The following is a 24,639-nucleotide window of genomic DNA, read 5'->3' as shown; positions in this document are numbered from 1 at the left end:
TATGCTAAACGAGAGGAATATAAGGCAAATGATAATCCCTGCTCTAAAGTAGCTCACAGTCTAACTATGAAACCACATGAAAATCACAACATGTAAATTATAGACAGAATAAATTATTTCTGGGGAAAGGCACTAGTATTGAGTTAGATGGGAACACTTCTTAGAAAAAGGAGGATTTTAGCTTGAAAGAAGTCAGAAATGGAGATGAGGGAGAAGATTCTGGCCTTTGGGGGACAACTAGTCAAAATGTGTGGACTGGGAAATGGAATGGCTTATGTAAAGCAATAAATAAGGTCAGTGTTACTGGATAGCAAAATCCCTGGAGGAGAATAAGGTATAAGAATACTTGAAAAACAGGAGGGGTCTTATAAAGGTTATAAAGGTCTTTAAAAGCCAAAATAAGGATTTTACATCTAATTCTGGGGCAGCAGGGGCCATTAGGGTTTACTGAGTGGGGGGTGGAGGGTAAAATGGCCAGAACTATACTTTGGCAAGATCAATTTGAAAGCTGAGAGGATGAGAGAGGAGTGGGGAAGAAACTTGAAGCAGGAGACCAACTAGAAGGCTATTGCAACAATCCCAGAATGAGGTAATGGAAGCCTACAGAAACTGGTGGCAGTGTCAGAAGAAAGAAGTGTCAGAAGAAGGGAAGGAATGTGGCAAAGACAAGAATCTATAGACAGCCCTTGGCAACTGCCTGAATACAATCTCTACGGAACCAGCCTAGGTGAATGGGATGATAGTGGTGACCTCAACAATAAAGGAATAATAAAACCGAATATGGGAATTTGTACATTTTTAGTTTGGGGGGAGGTTATGATTTTATATTATCTTTTTCTACATAATTTCCCCCTGAATAATCTATGATTATTTTTTTTCCTTTCATCATACTCTAAAAGTTCAGAAGCAAACTTGGTAGTACTCTTTATTATTATTTTTTTAATGGAGCAAATGAATTTCAAGATTTGAGTAGTTTAGAGTACCATATAAATTAGAACACTCTAAACTGCAACTTGCTATATAAGGTAAGGTAGTATAATGGACAACTTTTCAGGTCTTTTCAACTCAATTATTCAAGGTACTTTCATTTGCTACCTAATTTTTCAAATTTAGAGATAGCTTAGAGACAGGAAGACCTAAGTTCAAATCTGATTATGACAATTCATTTCACCTTTCTCAGCCTCAGTTTTTTCAGAGGGTTTGACTCAATGGTCTCCAAGGTCCAGCATTACTCTAAATCTATGATCCTATGAAAAGTCTAAAATATGGTATTTTAACCTGTGTGAATTTAACTTTTTGATTATTCACGGTTTGAATATATATATATATATATATATATATATATATATATATATGTAACTTCTGTTGAATCTGTATTTCTACACTAATGTAGGAAGAAAAATATTTTATCCAAACAGAAGTATCTAAAGGATTATGCACACTACTGCAAAGGAAATCTGTAAATGATTCATTTACTATTCTCTAAATGCTATTCAAATGCTTTTAAACTTATTTATCCAAGTTCTAACAGAAGATGTCAAATTAAAATACTTCACACAAACACAGTAAGTCACAAATGTGTGTAAACTAAAAGAAAAAAGCTATTGTGATGTACTTTGGTAATTTATTAATATTTTAGACATGCATTGGTAAATAAAATTATAGACAATTATATTAAGATTACACACTTTAATCAACTATAATAAATCAATGCTTATTTTAATATAAAAATTCTGATCCTTCATGCATCAAATTACACAAATTGGATAGGTGTCACATTATACAATATTTAAATATACTTATGAGTTTTGTACCTTCAAAAATGTGTATAAGTTACTACAGTATTTTTAATAAGACAAGTATTTTCTCTTCTGTTATAAATAATGTTTATATCTTTTGCATACCTGCTAAATATACACAACATTCTAGGATCTGCAGCAACTTTTCATACTTCAAAATACAAAACATCTGGAAGGTTCTACATGAATAAGCCCAAATGTATTATTTGTAACAGATTTCAATTCCACATAAGAGTGAATTCTTTGACATAGAAAACAAATGAAATAAATGATGTCAACTCTAGTTTAATGCTTGAAGAGCTTCTACACTTCTTAATAAATGCATGTGAAAACCCTTCATATGCAGATTAGTTAAGGTGCTATCTATTGCATATTAAATACTTCCAATGATTACATCTGGATTATTAAAGTTATAAATCCATTAAAATGGAGTTTACAATGGAAGTGCTGACAGACTTTTAAATCTAGTATCATGAACTTGCAATGCCATAATCCTTCACCTCTTACTTCAAAGAGAGTAAGTGAATCAACATGCTTTTAAAGTTCATTTTAACATACACAAGTTACACCTAGCATATCCACAAGATGTATGAGTACATGAACATCAAAAAGTTTCAGTGTGATTTACAAATCCAAGACTGGCTCTTTCTTAAAATGTGTAGAAGAAAATAAAACCTCTGGTACAAGTTACTGTAGATATATTAAAGAGAGCAGTTCTTGTTTCTTTTAAGATTCTCCAAGTTAAAGAAAATGCACTTTCCTTTAGGGAATTAAGGGAGGAAGTACATGTGAAAAAAGCATGTCATTCACTGATGAACTTAGTTTTACTTAGGTTTCCATTCAAGAAACCTTTTCTAGAACAAGGCAACATTTTCACAGATGGAAAATTACAATGAGAGTTTGATTTTCAGCCAAAAGCAATAGATGTAGTTATGGATAATCTATGGATAATGAATGCTACATTCATTCATGCATGCAAAGATGACCTCAAAAAAGCTCAATATAAAATATAGCAGCAAAAAGTAATATCTAAATGTTATACATTCTTCACAAATTCGTAATAAGTTACCATATTTTTTAAAATTCTAAGATAAGACCCTGGAATTTGTCCCATTAATAAGAGTTAAAAGAATCACTTCTAGGCAAGTATTTTCATTATTATCATCATTAATACTGAAATGAAATGTGTACACATAGAAGTGATTTTATAAAATTGAATTTCTAAATTTATACAATAAAAGTTTCTCAGCTTTTAACACTTTTGAGATATACTATATAAATGGTTTTATGATTAAAAGATCAATTAAAAACTTTTGAGAATATAGATGTGTTTCAGCCCAAAGAAGAAAAAAAGTGTTTATACAAGTATCATACTTTCTATTAATAAACTCATGAATTTTACCCTCATTTCTAAACTACTAACCTAAAAAAAAAAAGGCATAATCAAGTGTCTAGAAATTGAAGACAGTTTTGTTTCTACTTTCAACCAAGGCTAGATTAAAGATATTTGCTATTTGTAAACAAAATGTGAAGAGAAATTTTTTCCTTCTTTTAATTACATTGATTATAATGTAATTATAATGAAAACAACATTCAGCTCTAAGTTATGTTTAAGTGATGGTAACTAATAATTTGAAATTGTTTCAGGTGGAACTAAGTGCAACTAAAATGAAGTTTTAATATAATACTCATTTTGGCTTAAAAGGAAAATGAACAGCTTATTGATTTTGCATTATTGTTTCTTGATTCTTTATGCATGGAATTATCTTCTCCTTTAAAGTATATTTGATTGTATCATATTTATTAATATGAAATATGTAGGTACCCCTGACAAAAATAAATATTTATATGAAAGTATATTTGGCCAGAGTACACTAAAATATCTAAGAATCTTCATGGGAAAAATTAGCAATTCCCAACTTTATATTTTGATCTTTTAAAAAAAAGATTTAAGAAATGCTTTTTTAAATCTAAGTGGATCATATTGTTACAAACCATAACCTTTGGCACCAGATTGAAAAATATTTTTTTCAAGATCTCAAATTTAAAATGAAAAATCACACAATGGTATTTGAGGTATATTCACTGTAGATACTAAACACTAAACATAGTAAGTTGGAAAAAAAACTGGCAATAACAATTTCCAATTTCTATTTTCCTAATTTTAGAAAATGAACTAAACAATACTTAGGAAAATTACTTCAGAATTTTAAAATGATATTCTCTTAGGAGAAATAAGTAAATACTGTGAATAAAGGACCAGATCCTTTAGATAAGTACACTCAATATCCTCTGACCCCAAATATGAAAATGATCAAAAAAGTAATTCTAAATACTGTACTATTAAAAAGAAGTCATTTATCCTGCTTCTTTAATGAATCACATCAACTTTATTATATATATTTTTGTGAAGTTGAGCTGTGTCAGAAAAATTACAAAGATAATTAAAGAACAGGGACAAGAGGGTGCAGAAGACATTTCCCAAACTGAAATGAACTTCTTAACATTAGGAAGACAAAGCTTCTTTTCTTAATTTATCACTGTATTAATTCCTTTAAAGTCGCTGAAGGGTAAATTATAAACAAAACAAATTTTTTTTTCTTTTACCACGGCATTTCCATTTGAAATGATGGGATAATTTCACATGCATTTCACAATATCAAAAAATGCCCTATAGAAGTAACTAAACATGCTTTCTAGAGGGGTAAAAAATTTATCAGAAAAAAAAATCACCTTACTAATTGAAGAACCTTCAAGAAATTGAAGCATATATTATTCTTTGAGTAAAGACATGCACTAAAAACTCACAATCCCTTGATCTAGTCTTTTTTTAGGTTTAAGGTTTAAAATTACACAACCTGAAACTCTTAATGTTTAAAATGTATTTTGCTTTTGTCGATATTCTTACAACAGAGCCCATTTCTAAACATCTTGTGTCCTACTATTATAAATTCTTCAAGTATTTGACTACATCTTTCCTATTCCTCCAATTTTCTTTGAAACCTGACATTTTTCTTTTTAACAATTTATTCATATTGTAAAGGCATGCAATATCTTTACCAAAAAAAAAACCTTCCACATATTTTTCATTACCAACTTTAGTTTATATACAAATCCTAAATTTTAGGATAAAAAAGAGTTCCAACAAATAACTAACATCTTGAAGTTGAAATGTCCTAAAATATTCTCAAAACTACTTCTATATGACACTCTTTCTACAACTTTGGGGTCATTACTTCCAATGAGTATCAGGAATGGATATCAGAGTATTAAATTACATTGCAGTTCACTCTCAAACCAAGTATCTCACATGGTTTGCATTCATTTAAAACAGCCTCTGCATAAACACTAATACTAATAAAAATTCATTTATTTTGCACCAATAAATAAAACACATTCACACAACCAAATAAAGGACATGGGAAATGAGCCTTAAAAAGTACCAATTACAAATATAAAAAGCTTAGTGGTACATATATGTAAAAGTAGTTCTGTGACTACATATTACCCTCAAATTGAATTCTGAAAAATCAAAAAATGTTATCACATTCCAGAGGGCAAGATCTGAATAATAAAAAAAATCTCACCAATAGACAGACATTTTGGAAGATGAATATTTACTAAAGTAAACGTTCATGCCTATGGATTAATCAGGAAGTAAGGAAGTAGGGTTAGAAGGTCTAATTTATACCCAGGGAAAAGTTCCACACCCTAGAGATGCTATCCTTTTTTACTTTAAAATTTTAAAATTATTTGGCTCACTTCACAGATAACACTTTTTGGCAATCCCCAAGAATATTTAAATTTAAAATGATTTTTGAAAAGTTAACAAAAAAATTAAACCTGTTGTGCAGTATCTTCAACTAGCATTTTTAAAAGTACAAAATGCAGTATTATTGGCTTATTAACTCTTGGAAAATTTGCCAGCTTTTCTTGAAGGTTCATATGGCACTCTGAGAATACTTGGAGTTTCTTCCATTACTCTTACAAGAAGATTGTCAATGTAGTCCTCAAGTTCACGGATATGAGTGTCTTTCCTTTTAAGTAGTTCTTTGTGTTTCACAAGTTCTTGTATTACTTCTTCATAGGTAAGACTTCGATACCCTGCAGTGGCATCAAAAGGATTGCTATCCTGGAACAGGATAAAAATACTAGTTTTATTAGATGTTATGACATAGGTAAGCAATAAGGTCCAAACAAAGGCTTTGGGAATCAAGATATGGTGGGAAGACAAAGGAGGAATGGGAATGAATGCCTGTCAATCAATCCTGAAATAGAAAAATGTTTATTTTGTACTACTGTTCTTACAAAAAAAAAAAAGCACCAGTATATATTTGCTTAACCAAATCTCTAGTTAAAATCTGCATGAAAAATGATGATACCTATTAAATTTCAATCTGGCCAATATGCTGTTTTTAAAAATGAATTTTGTTTCTGTCAATGGGCAGATATCCCATGACGAATTACAAATGTCTCATGATTAGGAAGGTCTATTCAATGGAAACATAGTACTGGCATTAAAGCTACTAAATAATTTTACAGGAAGAAATTTTAAAAGAATGAAATGCTAAAGAGTGATTAGTTTATCCCTGAGGTATCTCTACTTGTGATATAGATAGCTTCTCCAAAAAGTGATAACATTTTCATAAATGGCTTATAGATAGCACTCTCATTCCTTTTTAGTTACAAGATACAAACAGTACTTGTAATTTAAGATCCTGCTTTAGAATGTAACAAAAGGTATAGACCCCACATATGGATGATATCTACCACATTAGAAGTACTAAATATATATGTTAAAAATAGCAATATACACTTGTGATTAGAAAATCACAAAACCCTATAGAATTTTGGAGTCAAAACAGAAACCAATGATCAATGAGCCCAAACTATCCTAGAAAAGGAATACTTACAACAAAACTGACAAGTGGTCATTCAGTCAGTCAATAAGCATTTATTAATTGTCAATTATGTACTAGGCATTGTGCTCAGAGCTGGGAATACAAAGAAAAGTAAAAGACAGTTCCTGCTCAGAGAGACTCACAATCTAATTAGGAAGACAACAAACAAACATTCAGAATGAACAGGAAATAAAAGAGAGAAGGAATGAGAACTAAGAACGATTGGGAAAGGCTTCAGTAGAAAGCAGAATAGATGGAATTTGAAGGAAGCCAGGAGGCAGAAAGGAGGAGGGTGAGCATTCAAGGCTTGAGAGAGTCAGAGAAAATGCCTATGGCAGAGAAAAGGAATGTCATGTTCACTGAGCAGCAGCAAGGAGGCAAATATCTCTGGATCAAAGACTATGTGGGGGATGGGAAGTATAAGTTGCAGGAATATTGAATGGCAGGGGAGAGGGAGGCCTTGGTTGGGAAGGGCTTTGAACACCAAACAGGAGGTTTTGCATTTGATCATAAAAGTTAATGAGAGCCACTAGAGTTAATTAGGGGGAGGTGTGTGTGTGTGTGTGTGACATGGTCTGACCCATGCAAAGGAAAATCACTCTGACAGTTGAATGGATGATGGGGACAGACATGCGGCAGTCAGACCAACCAGTGGGCTACTGCAATAGTTTAAGCATGAGATGAAGAATTGCAGCAGGGTGGTGGAAGTATCAGAGGTGGGAAGAAGATATAATTGAGAGATATAACAAAGGTGAAATCTACAGGTTTTGGCAACAGATAATCCAATTTGTTGGAAATGAGAAGTACAATTTGAAGAGAGATAGCAAGGAAGAGAAAATAACATCTAGGTACTGAGTCTAAGGTAGTGGTTGAATGGAGTTGCTTCAATAGTACACTGAAATTGTAGAGAAAGTTTAGAAGGAAAGATGAGCTTTGGACAAATTAATTTAAGATGTCTACTGGACTCCTCACTATTTTTTACCACTCATATTCAAGCTGGATAAATTGAAAATAATTAACAAAGTAAAAGTACCAGTATTAAAGAATAAAAGGCTTCTGGTAAAAGATGAGATTTTACTCATTCACTCCAGACTATGAGGAGAGCAATTTAACACAAAGTCCAAATTCATGAAGTAAAGCTATAAGAAAGAGTAAAGAGAAATAGAATTCCATCACAAAGAGTTAAAATGGTTACAGGAACACCTACGACACAAACATAGTAGGGAATGATTCCAAAATATCTTCAAGCAAAGTTGCAAAGAAAACACAACTTGGGCACATGGTTCAGCTAGAATTTCCTGAGAGAAAAGAATCAAAAGTTTAAAAATATTAAGAGTTTAAAATTATTTTTATGAATAAAACAAAGTGATAGACAAAAAATTGTAAATGAAATGAGCACTATAAAAGAATAATTTGGAAAGAGAATTAACAGCTTAGTTTAAGAAGTATAAAGCCTTATCCAAACAACACATTCCTTGAAAATCAGAATGGATCAAATAAAAATTAATGCCATCATGGGACAACAAAAAACACTGACACAAAGTCAAAACTGGAAAAAGTAGGGGATTAGAGGTGGAGAAGTATCTCTTATTTAAGAAAAAAAAAAAGAGCCTAGACATCATATTTTAAAAAATCATAAAACTACCTATATATATATATATATATATGAAAACCAAAGGGTGCTAAGTAGAAATAGAACTGGTCATCTCCTGGAACAATCTCTAAAATTAAAACTCTTAGAATCAGATAATTCAGAGCTTCCAATTGAAAGAAAAATTATTATAAATAACCTGAAATAAAAAAATTTCATTACTAAGAAACCACAATCTCAAAAAAATTAGCAACCACCAATGTAAAAGAACACAAATTTTAAAATATATTCCAAAAGGCAAAAGATATGGATGTTTAGCCATTAATAAATTATCTGGAAAAATTGGGTAAAATCATTTAGGAGAAAAAAGTTGACCTTTAATGAACAAAATGACTTCCAAGAACTCCTGATTAAAAGTCTAAAGCTGAGAAGAAATTTTTAAATTCAGGAGTAAAGAGATTCAGAAAATGGCAAATATGAGGAAACTATCATAAGGGTACTTATCAAATAAGTACTATGATCAAGGGTCATAAAGGGTGACACATAAGAGGTTTTTGTAGTGGTTTTAATGTTTTGATGATCTTAAAAAAGAAACAAATGAAAGAACAGATGAAGGGAGTGACACTTGAACCTCATTTTCATGTGAATTGGTCAAAGGAGGGAAGAATATATATATATATATATACATATATATATATATGTATGTATGTATGTATGTATGTATTTAGGTAGGGAAATAAATTTAATTCAAGAGGGAAATAAGGAAAATGGAAAGGTGAAAATGGTTTTAGGGACAAGGATGGATCTCAAAGAAGGGTTTAAAAGGAAAGTAATAGAAGTTCAAAGCTGTGAATATGAATAGATGAACTTGCCCCCAAAAAAGGAATAGGAGAGGAGAATGGATTAGAAAAGCAGACTTAAAAATATGTAGTTCATAAGAAATACATTGGAAACCAAAAGATTCATAAAGTTAAATGGCCTAGTACAATCTCTATTAAGTTTAAATTTCACTAAAAAAGATAGCATAGCAGTCATGACCTGAAAGAAGGCAAAAGAAAAAAGACCTTACTAATAGATTCTTGTAACCAAGGAATAATGTTCTAAATTGACTAAATAAAATTCAAACAAAAAGAATAACATGGAAATAAAAGAAAAAAAAAGAAAAAGACTTGATTAAAAGATAGAGAAACTAAATTATGGTGAAATGTATAGACAGTCGTAAAGGAATACTAAACATATATGCACCTAAATAGTTAAAGGAAAAGTTAAATGTGTGACAAAAAAATAAGGCAAAAAAATCTTTAATGTGGAAGACTTCTATGTGCATCTTCCAGACCTAGAAAAATATAATTAAAAAAAAAAAAGAAGTCTGTGGCAATTACTGAATGAGAAAAGGAGTATACATATGCTCAGCAGTACTAAAGGCCTTACAAAAACTAATAGAATATTTAGAGCATAAAAATCTCACAAAAATACAGAAAAACTAAGTTTATTTTTTAATGACCCCAATGCAATAAAAATTATATTCAATTTAGGGGCCACTGGAAAGACTAAAAGTTAAAGAGGCCAAATGACTTATCTCTAAAGAATATGTAGGTCCAAAAAAAAAAACCAAAAACAAAGCAAAGCAAATCATAGGAAAAACAATTTCATTAAAAAATAAGGACAATAATGAGAAAATGTATCAAAATGTTGGGATGCTGTCAAAATAGTCCTTAGAGGAAAAATTAGATCTCTAAATATGTTCATCAAGAAAAGAGAGGAATCATTGAATTAGGTATGCAATTGAAAAAAACAACTAGAAAACCATCAAAATCCTAAATAAACACACCAAACAGAATTCTGAATATTAAAGAGAATAACCAAATGGAAAGCAAAAAAAAAATTAATTAATATATGAAACTAGTAGTTCTCTTGCTTTGGAAAAAACAACAAAACAGAAAAGCTAGCTAATTTGATTTTTGAAAATAAAGAGAAAAGCCATATCCAAAAAATGAAAAAAGTGGATTAATAAATGAAGAAATAGTTATTTTAAACTATTTTGCCCAATTTTATTCCAATGAAACAATCTACATGAAATGGATAAATATTTATAATTAAATAAAATGTACACATTAAAAGATTAAGAAATAGGGGGCTACTAGTACAAATACTAATAATATGGAAATAGGTCTTGATCAATGACATTTAAAACCCAGTGGGATTGTTCACTGGCTACAGGGTGTGGTGGGGTGGGGGAAAAACATGATTCATGTAACTATGGAAAAATATTCTTAATTAATTAAACTTTTAAAGAAAGTAAATAGGGGACTAAAATAACTCCATCTTAGAAAAATAAAACTGAACAAGTCATAAATCCCCAAATAGTTAAGACTAAAGTCTAGATCAGTTGTTCTCAACCTTTCTAATGCCATGACCCCGCAATACAGTTCCTCATGTTGCAGTGACCCCAAACCAAAAAATTATTTTGGTGGCTACTTCAAAACTGTAATTTTGCTACAGTTATGATTCATAATGTAAATACGTAATATGCATTATGGATTCTCATTGCTATAAATTGAGAAGTTGAGAACCGCTCATCTAGATTAATTTTATAAAAGAATTCTATCAACCATCAAAAAAAACCAATTATTTTTAATACCACAAATGCTTTTTGAAAAGTAGGAAAAGACATGGTTTTACTAATACCCTTCTATGATATAATTATGCTATTGATATTTAAATTAGGCAGACAAAAGAGAAAGGAAATTATAACCCAACATCCCCAATGAACAATAACAAAAATATTAAATATTCCAAAAGATTACAGCAATATATCATAAAGATTATACATACACTATAACCATGTTGGAATTAGACCAGGGTCTGGGATCAGTTAGAAACACTATCCACATATATACCAAACTATATCAAAATCAAAGACAATAAAAAATCATATGATTTTGTTAAGAGAAGCAAAAAAACCCCTTTAATAACATTTAGTATCTAATTTCTGCTAAAAACACTAGCTAGCATAAGAATAAATTGACCCTCTCTTAAATATGATCATTAATAACTACCTAAAACTAAGTCATGTTATGGGGATACCTGGAGGTCTTTTGTTAAAATCAAAGGTAAGCAAGGATATCCATTATCGACACAAGTATTTGAATGTTATAAATTCACAGCAATAAGACAAAACAAAAAAATTGAAGGAACAACCACAAAGAAGAAATAAAATTATAGATTTTTGCAGATAATATGAGAAAATGGTTTACTTAGAGACCCTCAAATCAACTAGAAATTAAATGAAAAATAACTTCAAACAAAGTAGCAGGATGGTAAGACACACGTATAAGCTACTGGCATTGCAGTGTATTACCATATTACTAACAAAACTCAGCAGGAAGAGATGGAATAGGAAATTTCATTTAGAATGACTATGAAACATATAAAATATATAGAAATCTACCTGAGCTTACAATTAACTTTTAGGCTGAAGTCTTTAAATCTCAAAGGCAGCACCAGAGAATTCAGTGTAAAAATTAGAATGGTAGAGTAGAAAAAGCAAGAGTAGGAGTTGTCATGGGAAAGGTGACATTTCCAAGTTTCTAAGCAATCAGTCAAAAATATGACCCAGAAAAAAACTAAATGTGGGGATTCGACTGGCAAAAGAAGAACAAGGTTCTATCCTAGGATCTCATCTACTTTCGACATGCCAGTGATTCACACACATAGAAATCTTAGCAAGATAAAGATCTATACATATCCAGCTCTGCATTTACCTAGAGATACAGAAACTGACACATCTTTACCATCTTCCCTGACTTTCAGTCTTGCACCAGCAAGGGCCTACTGGACATTTCAAACTAATATCTCAGAGAAAGCTCAAACTCAAGATGCACAAAAACCAGAGCTTATCTTTCCCCTAAAACATTCCATTTTCCAAACGTCTTTACTCTTGTCAAAGGCACTCCAAGTCTCATAAGTTCTTAACTATATCTTCATCATCATCTTCAACTTCTCACTCTCCCTCATTCCATGTATCTAATCAGTTGCCAAATCTTCCTACTTCCACCATATCTCTAAAATCTGATTCCTTCTTTCCACTTAGAGCTGCCCCTTCACTAAAGGTTCTTATCACTTCATCTGATGTTATTAGCCTCCAAATTGATCCCCCTCAAGTCTCTCATCACTCCCATTCACCTTATAAATTGCTGTCCAAGTGATTTTCCTTAAGTATAGATCTTACTTAACTCATTTTAACTCATTGCCTCTAGGCTAAACTATAAAATATTTTTGGATTTTAAAGCTCTCTACAACCTGCCCCTAATTTATCTTTGTGGCCTTACTTCTGTCTCCCATATTCTGTGATATAGCCAACTGGTTTTCTCTTTGGAGCTTGCACATGCTGTATTCTCCTTATCTTTACAATGGTTGTCTTCCATATTGGGAATACATACATTCATCACCTCCATCTTGCTAAACTGCTATTCCTTCAAGATACAGCTCAAGTAAAACCTTCTACATAGCCCAATCCTGCAACTGCTGTTGCCCTCCTTCCCCAATTAACTTGTTATTTAACTCCTTTTATTTATTCTGTATATATGTGTGTGTACATTTATCAATGTTTAAATACATGCACACACGTGTAGTTTTCCCCATTTGAAATTAAACGTTTTCTAAGTATTGCTTCCTCCTTTGTACCTCTATTCCTTTGGTATAGATTCTAGTATAAAGCAGATTTTTAACAAATGCTTGTTGGCCAACTCATCTGTATTAGTTTTTCGTGTGCAAAATACTGTAATTTTGGAGTTTGACATTCAAAATACCCCTTTTCCCTAGGATTCTTTTATTGTAAGCTAATAGGCCTTATATTTTATGTAACAAACACTTATTTAGTATGGAAAAAATAAATTTTTCCCAAATAGGTCAATTAAATAAATACTGTATTCTTATAATAAAAATTTTAACTATAAACTTTTTTTAAAATTTAAAATGAAATCGTTTATGGGTGCCATCCATTGCTAGGTCAATATTCTGACTAAATTGTTACAACTAGTTGACTTTTTTTATTCTTATCCTTGTAACCAACCTTCTTTTAAAGAATATATAATAAGTATGTGACATATATATGTATGTGTATATATGTATACACACACACACACACATATATCTATACACACACACACACACACACATATATATATATACTAGTTTGATTCCAAGTATTGGTAGCTATCAATCAATGTATAATAATGAAATCTGTTGATGTACATAGCCTAAACGTTTATTATTAGATGAGTTTCTGAATGGTCTTTTGAAAATATCTAACCACATATTACATACATATTTAACTATATATATATATATACAGATATATATATTATAACAAATAATATAGTTTTATCTATCTATACATATGAAATATATCTAGGAAAAACATTTCAGGTCTAAATAAAATCACTTAGTTTTTGTGAGTTGTTTTTTTGTTAAAGATATGATTTTAATAAGGAAAGAATGAAGCAAATGCAATTTGAAAGTAAGATAAGTTGTTCTAAGCAATTCCCATAGAGAGAAGCATATTATATTGTGCCTAACAAACTATTCAGAAATGGAAGTTCAAACTCTGAACCTCAAATGGATCATTTTTCTTAGAATAACTTATACTAAAATATTAATCTCTCTGGATCTGTTTCTTCATGTTAAATGAAGTTGTTCTTGATGATGTTTAAGTTCCATTCCAAGTCTAGGATTCCTGGTAATATGATTTGTGTTTTGTTTTACAAAAGTAATAAAATTCCCTAAGATTTCACTGTTCCACTAAAATGTTTATTATTACCTGAGACTTTCAATGATTCTGTGACAAATCATTAGGTGTGTGGATTAAATAGTGAATCTACACAAGATACATTATGAAATACTTGGCTTTATTCTTGCTAATTCTGAAAAATCATGGAATTCATCCATCAAAATTTTGCTCAAATAATCAAAATGTGTTTTATATGTAGACTGTTTTCCATATTTATAATGTATTGTTAAAATTTCTTTGCAATAATTCCAAAAATACTGATGATATATAAAGAAAAGTTGTTTTTAACTGACTTTGAGACACTGAAAATAGAAATAAGTAATAATCTCAAAATTGTTTGAATGAGGAAAAGTTTAAAATAGTGATAAAAATATTACTATGTGGAAATTTAACTTCTTCAAATATGATTATTCTCAAACTTCTTGATAAGTCTTTAGAACCAATGCATATGAAGTATAGACAGACTTCCAGAAAGTAAAACCATATCCAAAAAAGATAGGCAATACTTCCTGAAGATAAATTTTGAGTAGTCTTTGGGGCTTTCTTGTGTCTACATGAATATTTTGCCCCAGATATTTTGCATGAAGTTTTGTAGTAAGAAAACATCTTAGGAACACATGTATTATGAGCTATATTCTGGGAAACAATACAGAGTAATTAAAAACACAGTTGAATGTTAGTTCCAGATTTTATTCCAGATTACTAAACTATAAAACTATCTTTAGAAAAGATTTTTCTATTGCCTTTCTGATAGTCAGCATGGGAAAAAATTTTCATTTATTATAAAGATGAAAAAATATTCACTTATGAATAAAATAGAAATACAGCACTCTGTTGGGTTATAAATGTTTATAAACAGAACAATATTAACAGTATCATTAAGCAAAACTAAAATTCTAATATAAAATTCTAACCATTACCTAAAAATAGTTTATGTACTATTTTTGGAAAAGAGTTGAATTTAGGAAAAACATAATCTAGCAAAACTCTAAAACAAGTATTCAATGAGATCCCTAATTGTTTTACATTGTTTTCTGGTTTATGCCACATAACACATGTTTTTAAGATGTTTTCTTATACTGAAATTCAATACAAACCATTCTCCTTCACCATCCTACCAATAAAATGCCCACATGGAGACAATAAGAATATTTCAAGGATTGGAGGATAGGGTGAAAGAATAATGGAACTATTATTAATGTTAACTTCTCAGAATTTTTATATTAACATACAAATTCTGGTTTCCTAGATAATCTAAATTTTCCTTTATGTGCAAATTTCTACATTTTTAACTAAGAAATGTGTATCTATTTCAATACTTAAATTTAAACAAAAGCAAATTACAAGGACTCAAAATAGCTAAAGATTTAAAGAAAGGTTGTCCTGGTAACCAAATATTGGTGGGGTACTAACTGACATCCAAGGCAACTAGAGAGGAGAGAGAGAGAGAGATAAGATGAAGGCTTGGCATTCTCTGATCATCTCATTATTGTTCTAATGAGGAACTTTGCTCTGGGAATATCATCTCAGCTACTTTCACATCTTTTGTCCTACTCCCTTCATCTCCCTTTCAGTTCTTAATTAGGCCTTAAAGAGCTCACACTGCCCTTTCAACTGGCTACTGCTCCTGTTTAAACACTGTGCTTTCAGAGACAGGTGTTGGCACCAGAATATAAGACATACAAACTTAATTACAAAACACTATGTCCAGAGGGAAAAAAATAACCTGGTGGATTGCTATTATTGGAGAACTTAATGTAAATTACTTCAAACATCTTATAATCTTCAAAATAAAAATTTTTCAAATACTTTTTCCTCAAAAAACAACCAGTATGAAGAAGCATTTTCTCCTTTAATTATATCTTGCATTAAATTAACAACACCTAGTAATCCTTTAACTGTCATTAAGGATAGTTAGTATTCCAAAGAAAAATAATCACACATCAAGGAATTCTTTTATCACCTTTAAATCCTTTAAATAAAACAATTTTCATGTTTTATTTCTTTAAAGAATTCTAAAGATGCTTTTACAGTAATGAATTACATGATTTGGGGAAGTACATTTATAAGCACATAGAAAATGTAATTAAGGTTACTTTAGAGACAATAGCTACCATGTTAAGTCAATTTTTTGATGTTTTATTTTTTTTTTTGAGATTAAGTAACTGGCAGAATTCAGTTTACTATCTGATCAAAGGCTGACTTTATATATTCTGACATTTCCTATCAGTCTATCATATATAGAAATTTGGGTTTTTATAAAACATCAAAATGTGTAACTCATTTACATAAATAGTACAAAGTCATACTGCTTCTATAATACTTTGTGAATAGTGGGGAATTAAAAGGAAAATATTTTGAGTAGTCTATAAAATAAACCCCAATTAATTCATCATATCTTATAAGCATATCTCATTATATAAACTGTGATATGCTACAACTTTTTAAAACTCTTAGTACTATTCAACTCAGTCATACACATTAAACACAAACTAACTTCAAAACTTGATTACAGTCCTAGTTTCAGCTAGTCAGGGAGAACTTTTACACCAAGATTAAAGCTAAATTTGTCCATAATTTTCCTAAAGTCACTCATCACTTATTTAACATGTACTAAAATGGTTGTAATTAAAATGCGATTTTAAACAATGACCTAACAATGAATTTCAGGGGGTTACTTTAGAAAGGAAGTAAAACCAGAATAAATAAATTGAGTAAATGTTAATATTCAAAGCTAGAAAAGCATTCATTGGCACTAAATATACAGCTAATTATAAAAGTCTTTAAAAGGAAACAAAGGCTGAAGACCTTTTAAATCTTTACTATCAGAGCAATAGCAAATGTATTTGCCTTCTTCAGTTAATAGAAAGCAAGTCATCCAATACCTTTCCTATATGATACTCAAGTATTCAATCACTATCCTTCATTCAATGTTATCTATATTACAATAATCAAAAACATTTTTGTAACTGTCATGTCCACATTCTCCACAACACACATACCTCTGTGTGTTGACCTTAATATCTATCATTAAATCAATTTCAAAACAAATGAAATATGTATTTAAAACTCTTAAAATAATTAACATTGTTTACTAAAATTTTATAGCTGATATGAATCTCACATCTTGTTTAAATATGTAGGCTATTTTTTGTACTCATTATTTTAAATGTTATTAACTCTGGTAATAATGAAAAATTCAAGAGTTTATATAATAAATCCATTTATTCCATTTCATCCCATTTAGAAATAAAATCTATAATGCAGTTACTCACCAATATTTTCCTGAGATCTTCACTGCTTGTTGGTTTCATATGAAAACTAAGGGAAAAAAATACAAATGTGAAATAATAATTATCTACATTAGATGCAAAATTACACTATTTAATGCCAATATCAAAGTAATTTCTGCGATAACATCCCAAGTAGTAACTAATAGAAAACAATGATAGTATTCTCAAAATTTCTCTTAAAATTTAAAATTTGGAGGTAAGCCTTGTATTTTTATATATACATCAGAAAATGAAGGCAAATTTATTGCTCCTCAAGTAGTAAACATGAATGTACAAATGATTTTAACTACAAAGCTATTATAAGAATGAAATGTATATTTTAAACATTAATATCAAGGATTCAATATCAGAAAATACATGTCAGAATATTTTTTGAATTTTGAAGCATTAAGTAAATATGTGCCTTCAAAAATATAAGAATGATAAGGCAAAAATCCTCTAATTCACAAGTCTCAGCAAAATTAATATTCCACATATCACTCTTATGCTAAGATTCAATCCCAAGTTGTGTGGACCATTTCTCAGCATAAATATTTTTTTAAACCCTTACCTTCTGTCTTAGAATCAGTACTGAGCATCAATTCCAAGGTAGGAGAGAGAGAGGTAAGGGCTAGGCATCTGGGGTTAAGTGACATACCCAAAATCATACCGCTAGGAAGTGTCTGAAGCCAAAAGCATAAGTAGTTCTTAATACTGGCCTTAAAATTTAAATATCCAGACTAAAATAAAGAAAAATTAGGATTTTTTCTGAATGCAATAATTTTTCCCCATGAACCTTGTCCTTTAAGAAGTAAACTATGAACAAAAGTTTATTTCAGAGATAAATGGCCATCTACTCTATAAATATCAATTATTTTCCTTGGGCACTTAAACTACTGGATCTTCTACTAAACATAACAATTGAATCCCAGGGAAATTTCTTATTTGATAATTATTTATAATATATAAAAGCAAAACTACTGCTATAACTGAATTCAACAGAATGGGTTGAGAGCATGCTCGAATCAAAATCTTGTAAGAATTAGGAATTTTACTTTTTTAACTTTTGGGAGATTTACATGACAAATGTTGATATATTAAATCTACATAAACTTATAAAAACTTTTGTTGTTTTTAAAAGCATCTCTTATTATATATAGCACATTCTAAAAAGTATATGACATACAGTAAAGGTATGATAATTCCAAAAGAAAGACCACTATATTCTAAAGTTACTTTTGTTATTATTGGCCTCAATAACAGTATGATGACACTTTTTATCCAATATATGCATTAACTCCCAGAAGATAATAAGGAATCTCTATCAGGCTTAGGCTAGGAGTCATTGCAATTCCAAAACAATACAATGAGTTTAGAATGGCTTTATTATTGGCCTAGGTTGCATTAGCAAATATATTAGCAAATAACTTACATGCTCTTCTGTCTATGCAATTAAAATTCAAGATGGATAACAAAAATATAGACAAATTATCTAAGATTCAACATTTAACATATGGATTAAATTTTAAAATTATAAAAGATGCCTAAAAAATGTAACTGTGAAATGGAAGGTGGAGAGTGGTAAGGTGTTACATCTTTTGAAAAAGTGCAAGAAGTGAACTAAAAACCAGATAATCAAAGGAGTCTAGAGAAGATAATAGAAAATGTAATGCTTATAGTAAATTTAAGGCATTGGCCTTGGATTCAAAAGCAAACGTGTGATGTTGATATTGTTCAGATTTATTTGAAAAGGGTGAAAGATATGAGTGAGAGAATAAGAAACATAAGAAATCATCTTTTGGGGCAAAAAATGAAAATCTTAAGTTTGGCTCTATGATGTAACAGGCTAGTTTTCCCGTATTAGTGCTCAGCTATGTGTTAGGTGCAAATAGTATATTTATATACATTAAAGAGTGATACACTCAAATTAATTGGGTTGTTCATGTTGGTTTATACAACATATTTGTTAACTTCCTTGAATAATATAGCAAGTTTTATATCACTAAAAATGATAAATGCATCACTAAAAATTCACATTTTTAATTTCATTAGAGCTCCAAATCAATAATAACAGAAATGAGAATCAAAATAACTAAGATTTTATATCATACCCAGTAAATTAGCAAAAATGACATCAAGATGGAAGTAATCAATGTTGTAGGAATTGTCAAATGACGAGTACACTAATACATTGTTGGAAGAGTTATAATTTAGTACAACCATTCTAGAAAGTAATTTGGAATTATGCAAATAAGGTAGCTAAAAATATCTAACCCAGAGATTACAATGCTAGATATATATTCCAAGGAAGCTACTGACAAAAAGAAAAGGCTCTCTATTAACCAAAATATTTGAAACGGCACTTCTTTTATCAAAGAACTGGAAAAAAAGGAAGTGTTCACCAATTGAGAGAATAACTAAAGAAATTGTGTAATGTGAAAGTAATGAAATATTTTTATGCTGCCAAAAACAATGACTATGCTGAATATATAGAAGCATAGAAAGGCTTTACATGAACTGATTTAAAGTGAAGTAAGCAGAGCCAGAAAAAAAAAAATATTGGCAATAATTACAATGAAAATGGAAAGAACCACCACAAAACAGAAAATCAACACTGTGAAATCATAAGCAAGGTTGCACCCAGATTTATAAGAGGACATCAACCCCTAATCTCTTTTGAAAAGTTTATGGTTCCACTAGTATGCAACACTGTATATGTCAGATTTTTTAATGCATTGGTTAGTCCTACTGATTTTTTTTTGTCTTTTTCTTTTAAGAAAATTGACTGTTATAAAGGATGTCTCTTGCAGAGAGCATAGAGGAATGTTTCAGGGCAAAATGTAGATAATGTAAAAACAAGAAAGATCCAGAAGGACTGAAAAAGAAACAATTTTAATTGAAACTCAATGTACTTACACTTTTTTCCCCAATCTACTTGACCATTTAACATAGCCACCAATATCAACATCTTTTTAAAAATTTTTAAAAACAATTTGTTCCTTTGAGATATTTTTAATATATTAGAAATGAATATATTTATAAAATATATATATAATATATATTTAATATATATGATACATATGAAAATAATTTTAAATGGTGAGAAATTGGGAGCTCAGTCTATCTAAGCCTATGGATTGTGTAACTAGTATGAAAGTCAATGACCACTTCAAAAACATAAGACTTCAGGATGATCATATTACAAATAAGGTAACAACTAGAAGGGAAAAGGTATCTAGTGAATCAAGTCCTAGTTAATTCCCATTATACCTGTTTGTAACAGTGATCTGAGGCATTCTGCCCTTTTCACTATATAAAGGAGATCTCAGTGAGAAGCCTCTTTTATTGAGTATTGTCTAAAGTGTAAAGACAGGAACCCTCCTCCCTCATAGTCTGCTTTTTATTCTCACACTGATGTGTCAAACACATGATGAACTCAGTCATTCATGGATTGCCTTTTTTGATCTGTCCTTAAGGGGGGGAAATGAGTTAACTGAACTGGATTGAATTAGCTTGAAAAATAAAATGTCTCTATTTATCAAAGTGTGGCACCAATTTGTGATATCTTTCTCTTTGGCCTGCTGTCCTCATGTCAGACAAGATATTCAATAATACAATTTGACTGCTCAACTGAGTTGCTGACAGGTTAAAAGAAATGATGATTTTAATGGTATATAGAATAAATTCTGAGGTAATATACAAATGTAGACTGAATTTTAGGATAATAAATTTAAATTTTGAAGTACTAAAGGACTTTTGCAAATACATTAATAGCATATTCTTCAGCAAGCTAAGATGTTGAACTTTTTACTTTATAATTCAAAACTTTTCCAATTTCTGTTTAAAAAAAACATTTGACATTTAAAATTTTGATTGTAAAGACTGCCTTAGGACTTTTTTAAAATATTATATGTTCCGGGAGCAGCTGGGTAGCTCAGTTGATAGAGTCAGGCTTAGGGACTGAAGGTCCTAGGTTCAACTCTGGCCTCATACACTTCCTAACTGTGTTACCCTGTGCAACTCACTTAAATCCCATTGCCTAGCCCTTACCACTCTTCTGCCTTGGAACCATTACTTAAGTTTTGAGTATAAGGAAGAAGGTAAGGGTTTAAAGAAAATGAGTCCTTAAATTGGCATTGTTGATCTACTTATGAATACAGAAAAATAAGTTGTTTTATGCAAGTCAGATGAATCATAGTCTTTATACATAGATATAAAATAACAGTCAAAAACTACAATTATAAAGAGAATGAATTTGTTAAAAATAAGATATAACAAATAAGTCATTCTTTTATGGAATTAATAAAAAATATATAAGAACAAAATAGCATTAAATTGTCTTCTAGACATTCCCTAAAATTGGAACACAAATAAAACCCAAAAAATGGTTATTAGGATATATTTCCTGTTTTAGGGTTATTAAGCTTTTATTAAGTGTGTACCATTTAGTGTTTATGTAGAGTAAAGTACTTTTAAAGATTACACATTTTTATCATAATCTAGATCATATATCTCTGAAGTTTAGTAATGTTGGCATTAATAAAGCAATATTTGCAATTAACAGCTCAACCTAATTAATGCCATTAAATTAATGTTCTTATTTAAAGTTTCTCATCTGAAGCCTTTCTCCTGGAATCAAAATTATAGCATTCTTTCCCATCAGTTATTTTCCCATTCTCAAATAGGGCATGGAAAATGTATAATCAGAAGAAAATTATTACCTTTAACTTATAGCTCATGGAACGTGTCCTCTTATTTACCATGAAAAGTTGGTGCTCTATAAAACTATGGCTCTACCAGGGGAACATTACACTGGTTGAAAATATATTTTAGGAACTGTGACACAAATTCATTTTTTAAGTCTACAAATGAGAACAATTTAGGAAAGAAAACCAGTCAAATTCCCAATTATACTGAATCAGTATACAGCTGTATTAAAACCCTTAGTTATAGTGTAGTCTGAGTTGATTCATTTCCTTAAATCCAAAACAATTTCCCCTAATTCCTAAGTTGGGATGACCGCTTTCTAAAGTAACTGAATAACTTGGTTAAAAGAGTAAAATTATTTAAAGAATATCTAATATACAATAAAAGTAGTCAATTCTAATGTTCCTTTCTTGAAGCTGAACAAATCTAATAATAAATAAAAGAAAAAATACAGAATTGAAAAGTTGGAGGATATAGGGCTAAAAGACTGAGAGTCTCTTCTAAATAAAAAAAGAAGAAAAAGCCATATAGAGAAATAAATGTAATTTCTCTGACACCATGTAACACTGAAACAAAGATCATCTAAAAAAATAGGCACAGAAAAAATGACAGATTTTAATATAAAAAGCAAAGCAAAAATACCAAACAACATTTTTTACAGACTATTTTTTTAAATCAGGCTAGTGATTTCATTAGGGTAAGGAGTTCCCAGAGAGAAGCTTCCTCTACAAATGAAGATCTGCCTCTTCTGTAGAATTTCAGTCTTAGTCACTGAAGGATTAGATAACTGGCTAAGAGTCATTCAGCTGGTACCAGAGGTAGAACTTGAAGATAGGTTTTTCTGACTTGGAAGACATCTCTCTATTCACTACACCAAAATAAAATAAAATACTAACCAATACAAGGGACCGAAGCAAAAGAAAGACTTTAAATGGCAACAGGTACATTTCTACTTTCAGAATATCTTCCATTCCCAGAATAAGTTCCATTCCCTTCTGCAGGTTCTTCTCAGTAAAGAATAGTTCTGTGTGGGGGCAGCTGGGTAGCTCAGTGGATTGAGAGCCAGACCTAGAGATGGGAGGTTCAAATCTGACCTCAGACACTTCCCAGCTGTGTGACCCTGGGCAAGTCACTTAACCCCCAGCCTACCCCTTACCACTCTTCTGCCTTGGAACCAATACACAGTATTGATCCCAAGATGGAAGGTAAGGGTTTAAAAAAACAGTTCTGTGTTACTTTTCTATTATATTTTAAATTCCTTCTTCTGGTAATTGGTTGTTTGTCATTGGTATCATTAATTTCTATTTGCCTTGGGTTTTTGAAGCATGGTTTTATTTACTGTTATTCCTACTAGAAGTCCATGGAGTCTTTCATTGATATTCTGGGAGGGGTTTTGGTAGGGAGATCTGGACAGTTTTCTTATATTACTTCTTGCATTAGGGTATTCAGTTTTTTTAACTTGTGTTCTTCTAGGAAGTCTATGATCTTTAAGATGTCTCTACCCATCTTTCTTTCAAGACTTATATTATGCTTGTCTAAAAACTATGCATTCTTTTAGTTACTGTTATGCTTCTCTTCTTCCAGATTATCCTTCATTATTGCATATGTATATTCTCAAGCTTTGGTTTTTCTTTTGTTTCTATGCAAAGATAGATATTTTCTATTCCAATAATAATTTCTTCTACATAGTTCATAAATTCTGCAAATATGATCTCAAATTCTTCTCCCAAGTTTCTGATTTATCTCTTGAAACATACTGGAATATTTCACTGCAGTTTTCTATATTCTGAAGAATCCAAATTTATGTTCTAACATGTTGACTTGGTTTCCTTTGTCTTGCTCTTTTTAGAGATGTTTGTAATCTTTTAGATGTTTTGGTACCATATTTCTTTCTGATTTTAGTATTTTACTTGTTGATTTTTCTTAGTTTTCTTCCTTCTGAGGACTTTGAAGTTTTGAGACTTGCCTCATGTTTTTTACTTTCTGACTTCCATTTACAGAGTAGGACACCTCAGGGGTCTCAACCTTCACTCGATTGTGCGGAATTCATTTTTCATCAGTCTTAGTCCTAGCCCCAAGGAACTTCTGGAAGGGCAGCAATGGTCTCAGCTGAATGCCAGTTCATCTTCTTTCAGGTATGGTACAGTTTCCACACTAGTGCCCTATGCTAGTTCCACAGTTCTTCATTTCTCTGGCTGAGTGCAAATGCCCCAAGCAGAGCATGATACCACCCAACTATACCCCCCCCCCATCTTCTGTAAGTGGTTTGAAGAGTTGTGGTCTACTGCTTATTCATAAAAGAATGCTGGGATGAGGGCAGATGTCAGCAATAACGGGGATATGGCTAAATAGGTCTGTGAAAACAAGTTGGTAGGTTGTATAATATATACCTTATCAGAATGAATGAAATGTTAATAAAAATTTAGAAAAGAGGCAGGGTATAGAGGGTGCTAAACAATTATGTTAGGGGTTTTGTATTTTATCTTGAAGGTCTTTTTGGTTTCTTTGCCTGCAAAATGGCTATAATTGCATTATCTAAGGCAGTCAGTGATACGTCAGGCATGGAGTAAGAAAGACC

The 24,639-nt window shown here is 30.7% G+C and overlaps 1 protein-coding gene across 2 annotated transcripts in view; it reads right to left on the bottom strand.

Annotated features, from left to right (window-relative positions):
• Nucleotides 1-1,607: 1,607 nt before the first annotated feature.
• RAB11FIP2 (RAB11 family interacting protein 2) overlaps nucleotides 1,608-24,639 on the bottom strand; it is an 84,621-nt gene continuing 61,589 nt past the window's right edge. Inside the window, exons 5-6 of one of the 2 annotated variants that reach the window (XM_001377114.5) lie at nucleotides 17,358-17,403; nucleotides 1,608-5,931 (exon numbers count right to left, since the gene is read on the bottom strand). In XM_001377114.5, the coding sequence (XP_001377151.2) occupies nucleotides 5,704-5,931; nucleotides 17,358-17,403 (274 nt within the window). In that variant the 3' untranslated portion in view covers nucleotides 1,608-5,703. Of the gene's footprint in view, nucleotides 5,932-17,357; nucleotides 17,404-24,639 lie in introns of those variants that run through there. The other variant, XR_008913095.1, reaches the window with a different exon arrangement.

Source organism: Monodelphis domestica, chromosome 1, assembly GCF_027887165.1.
Source record: "Monodelphis domestica isolate mMonDom1 chromosome 1, mMonDom1.pri, whole genome shotgun sequence".
Taxonomy (NCBI): Eukaryota; Metazoa; Chordata; class Mammalia; order Didelphimorphia; family Didelphidae; genus Monodelphis; species Monodelphis domestica.
This window is presented reverse-complemented; position numbering and strand designations above follow the sequence as displayed.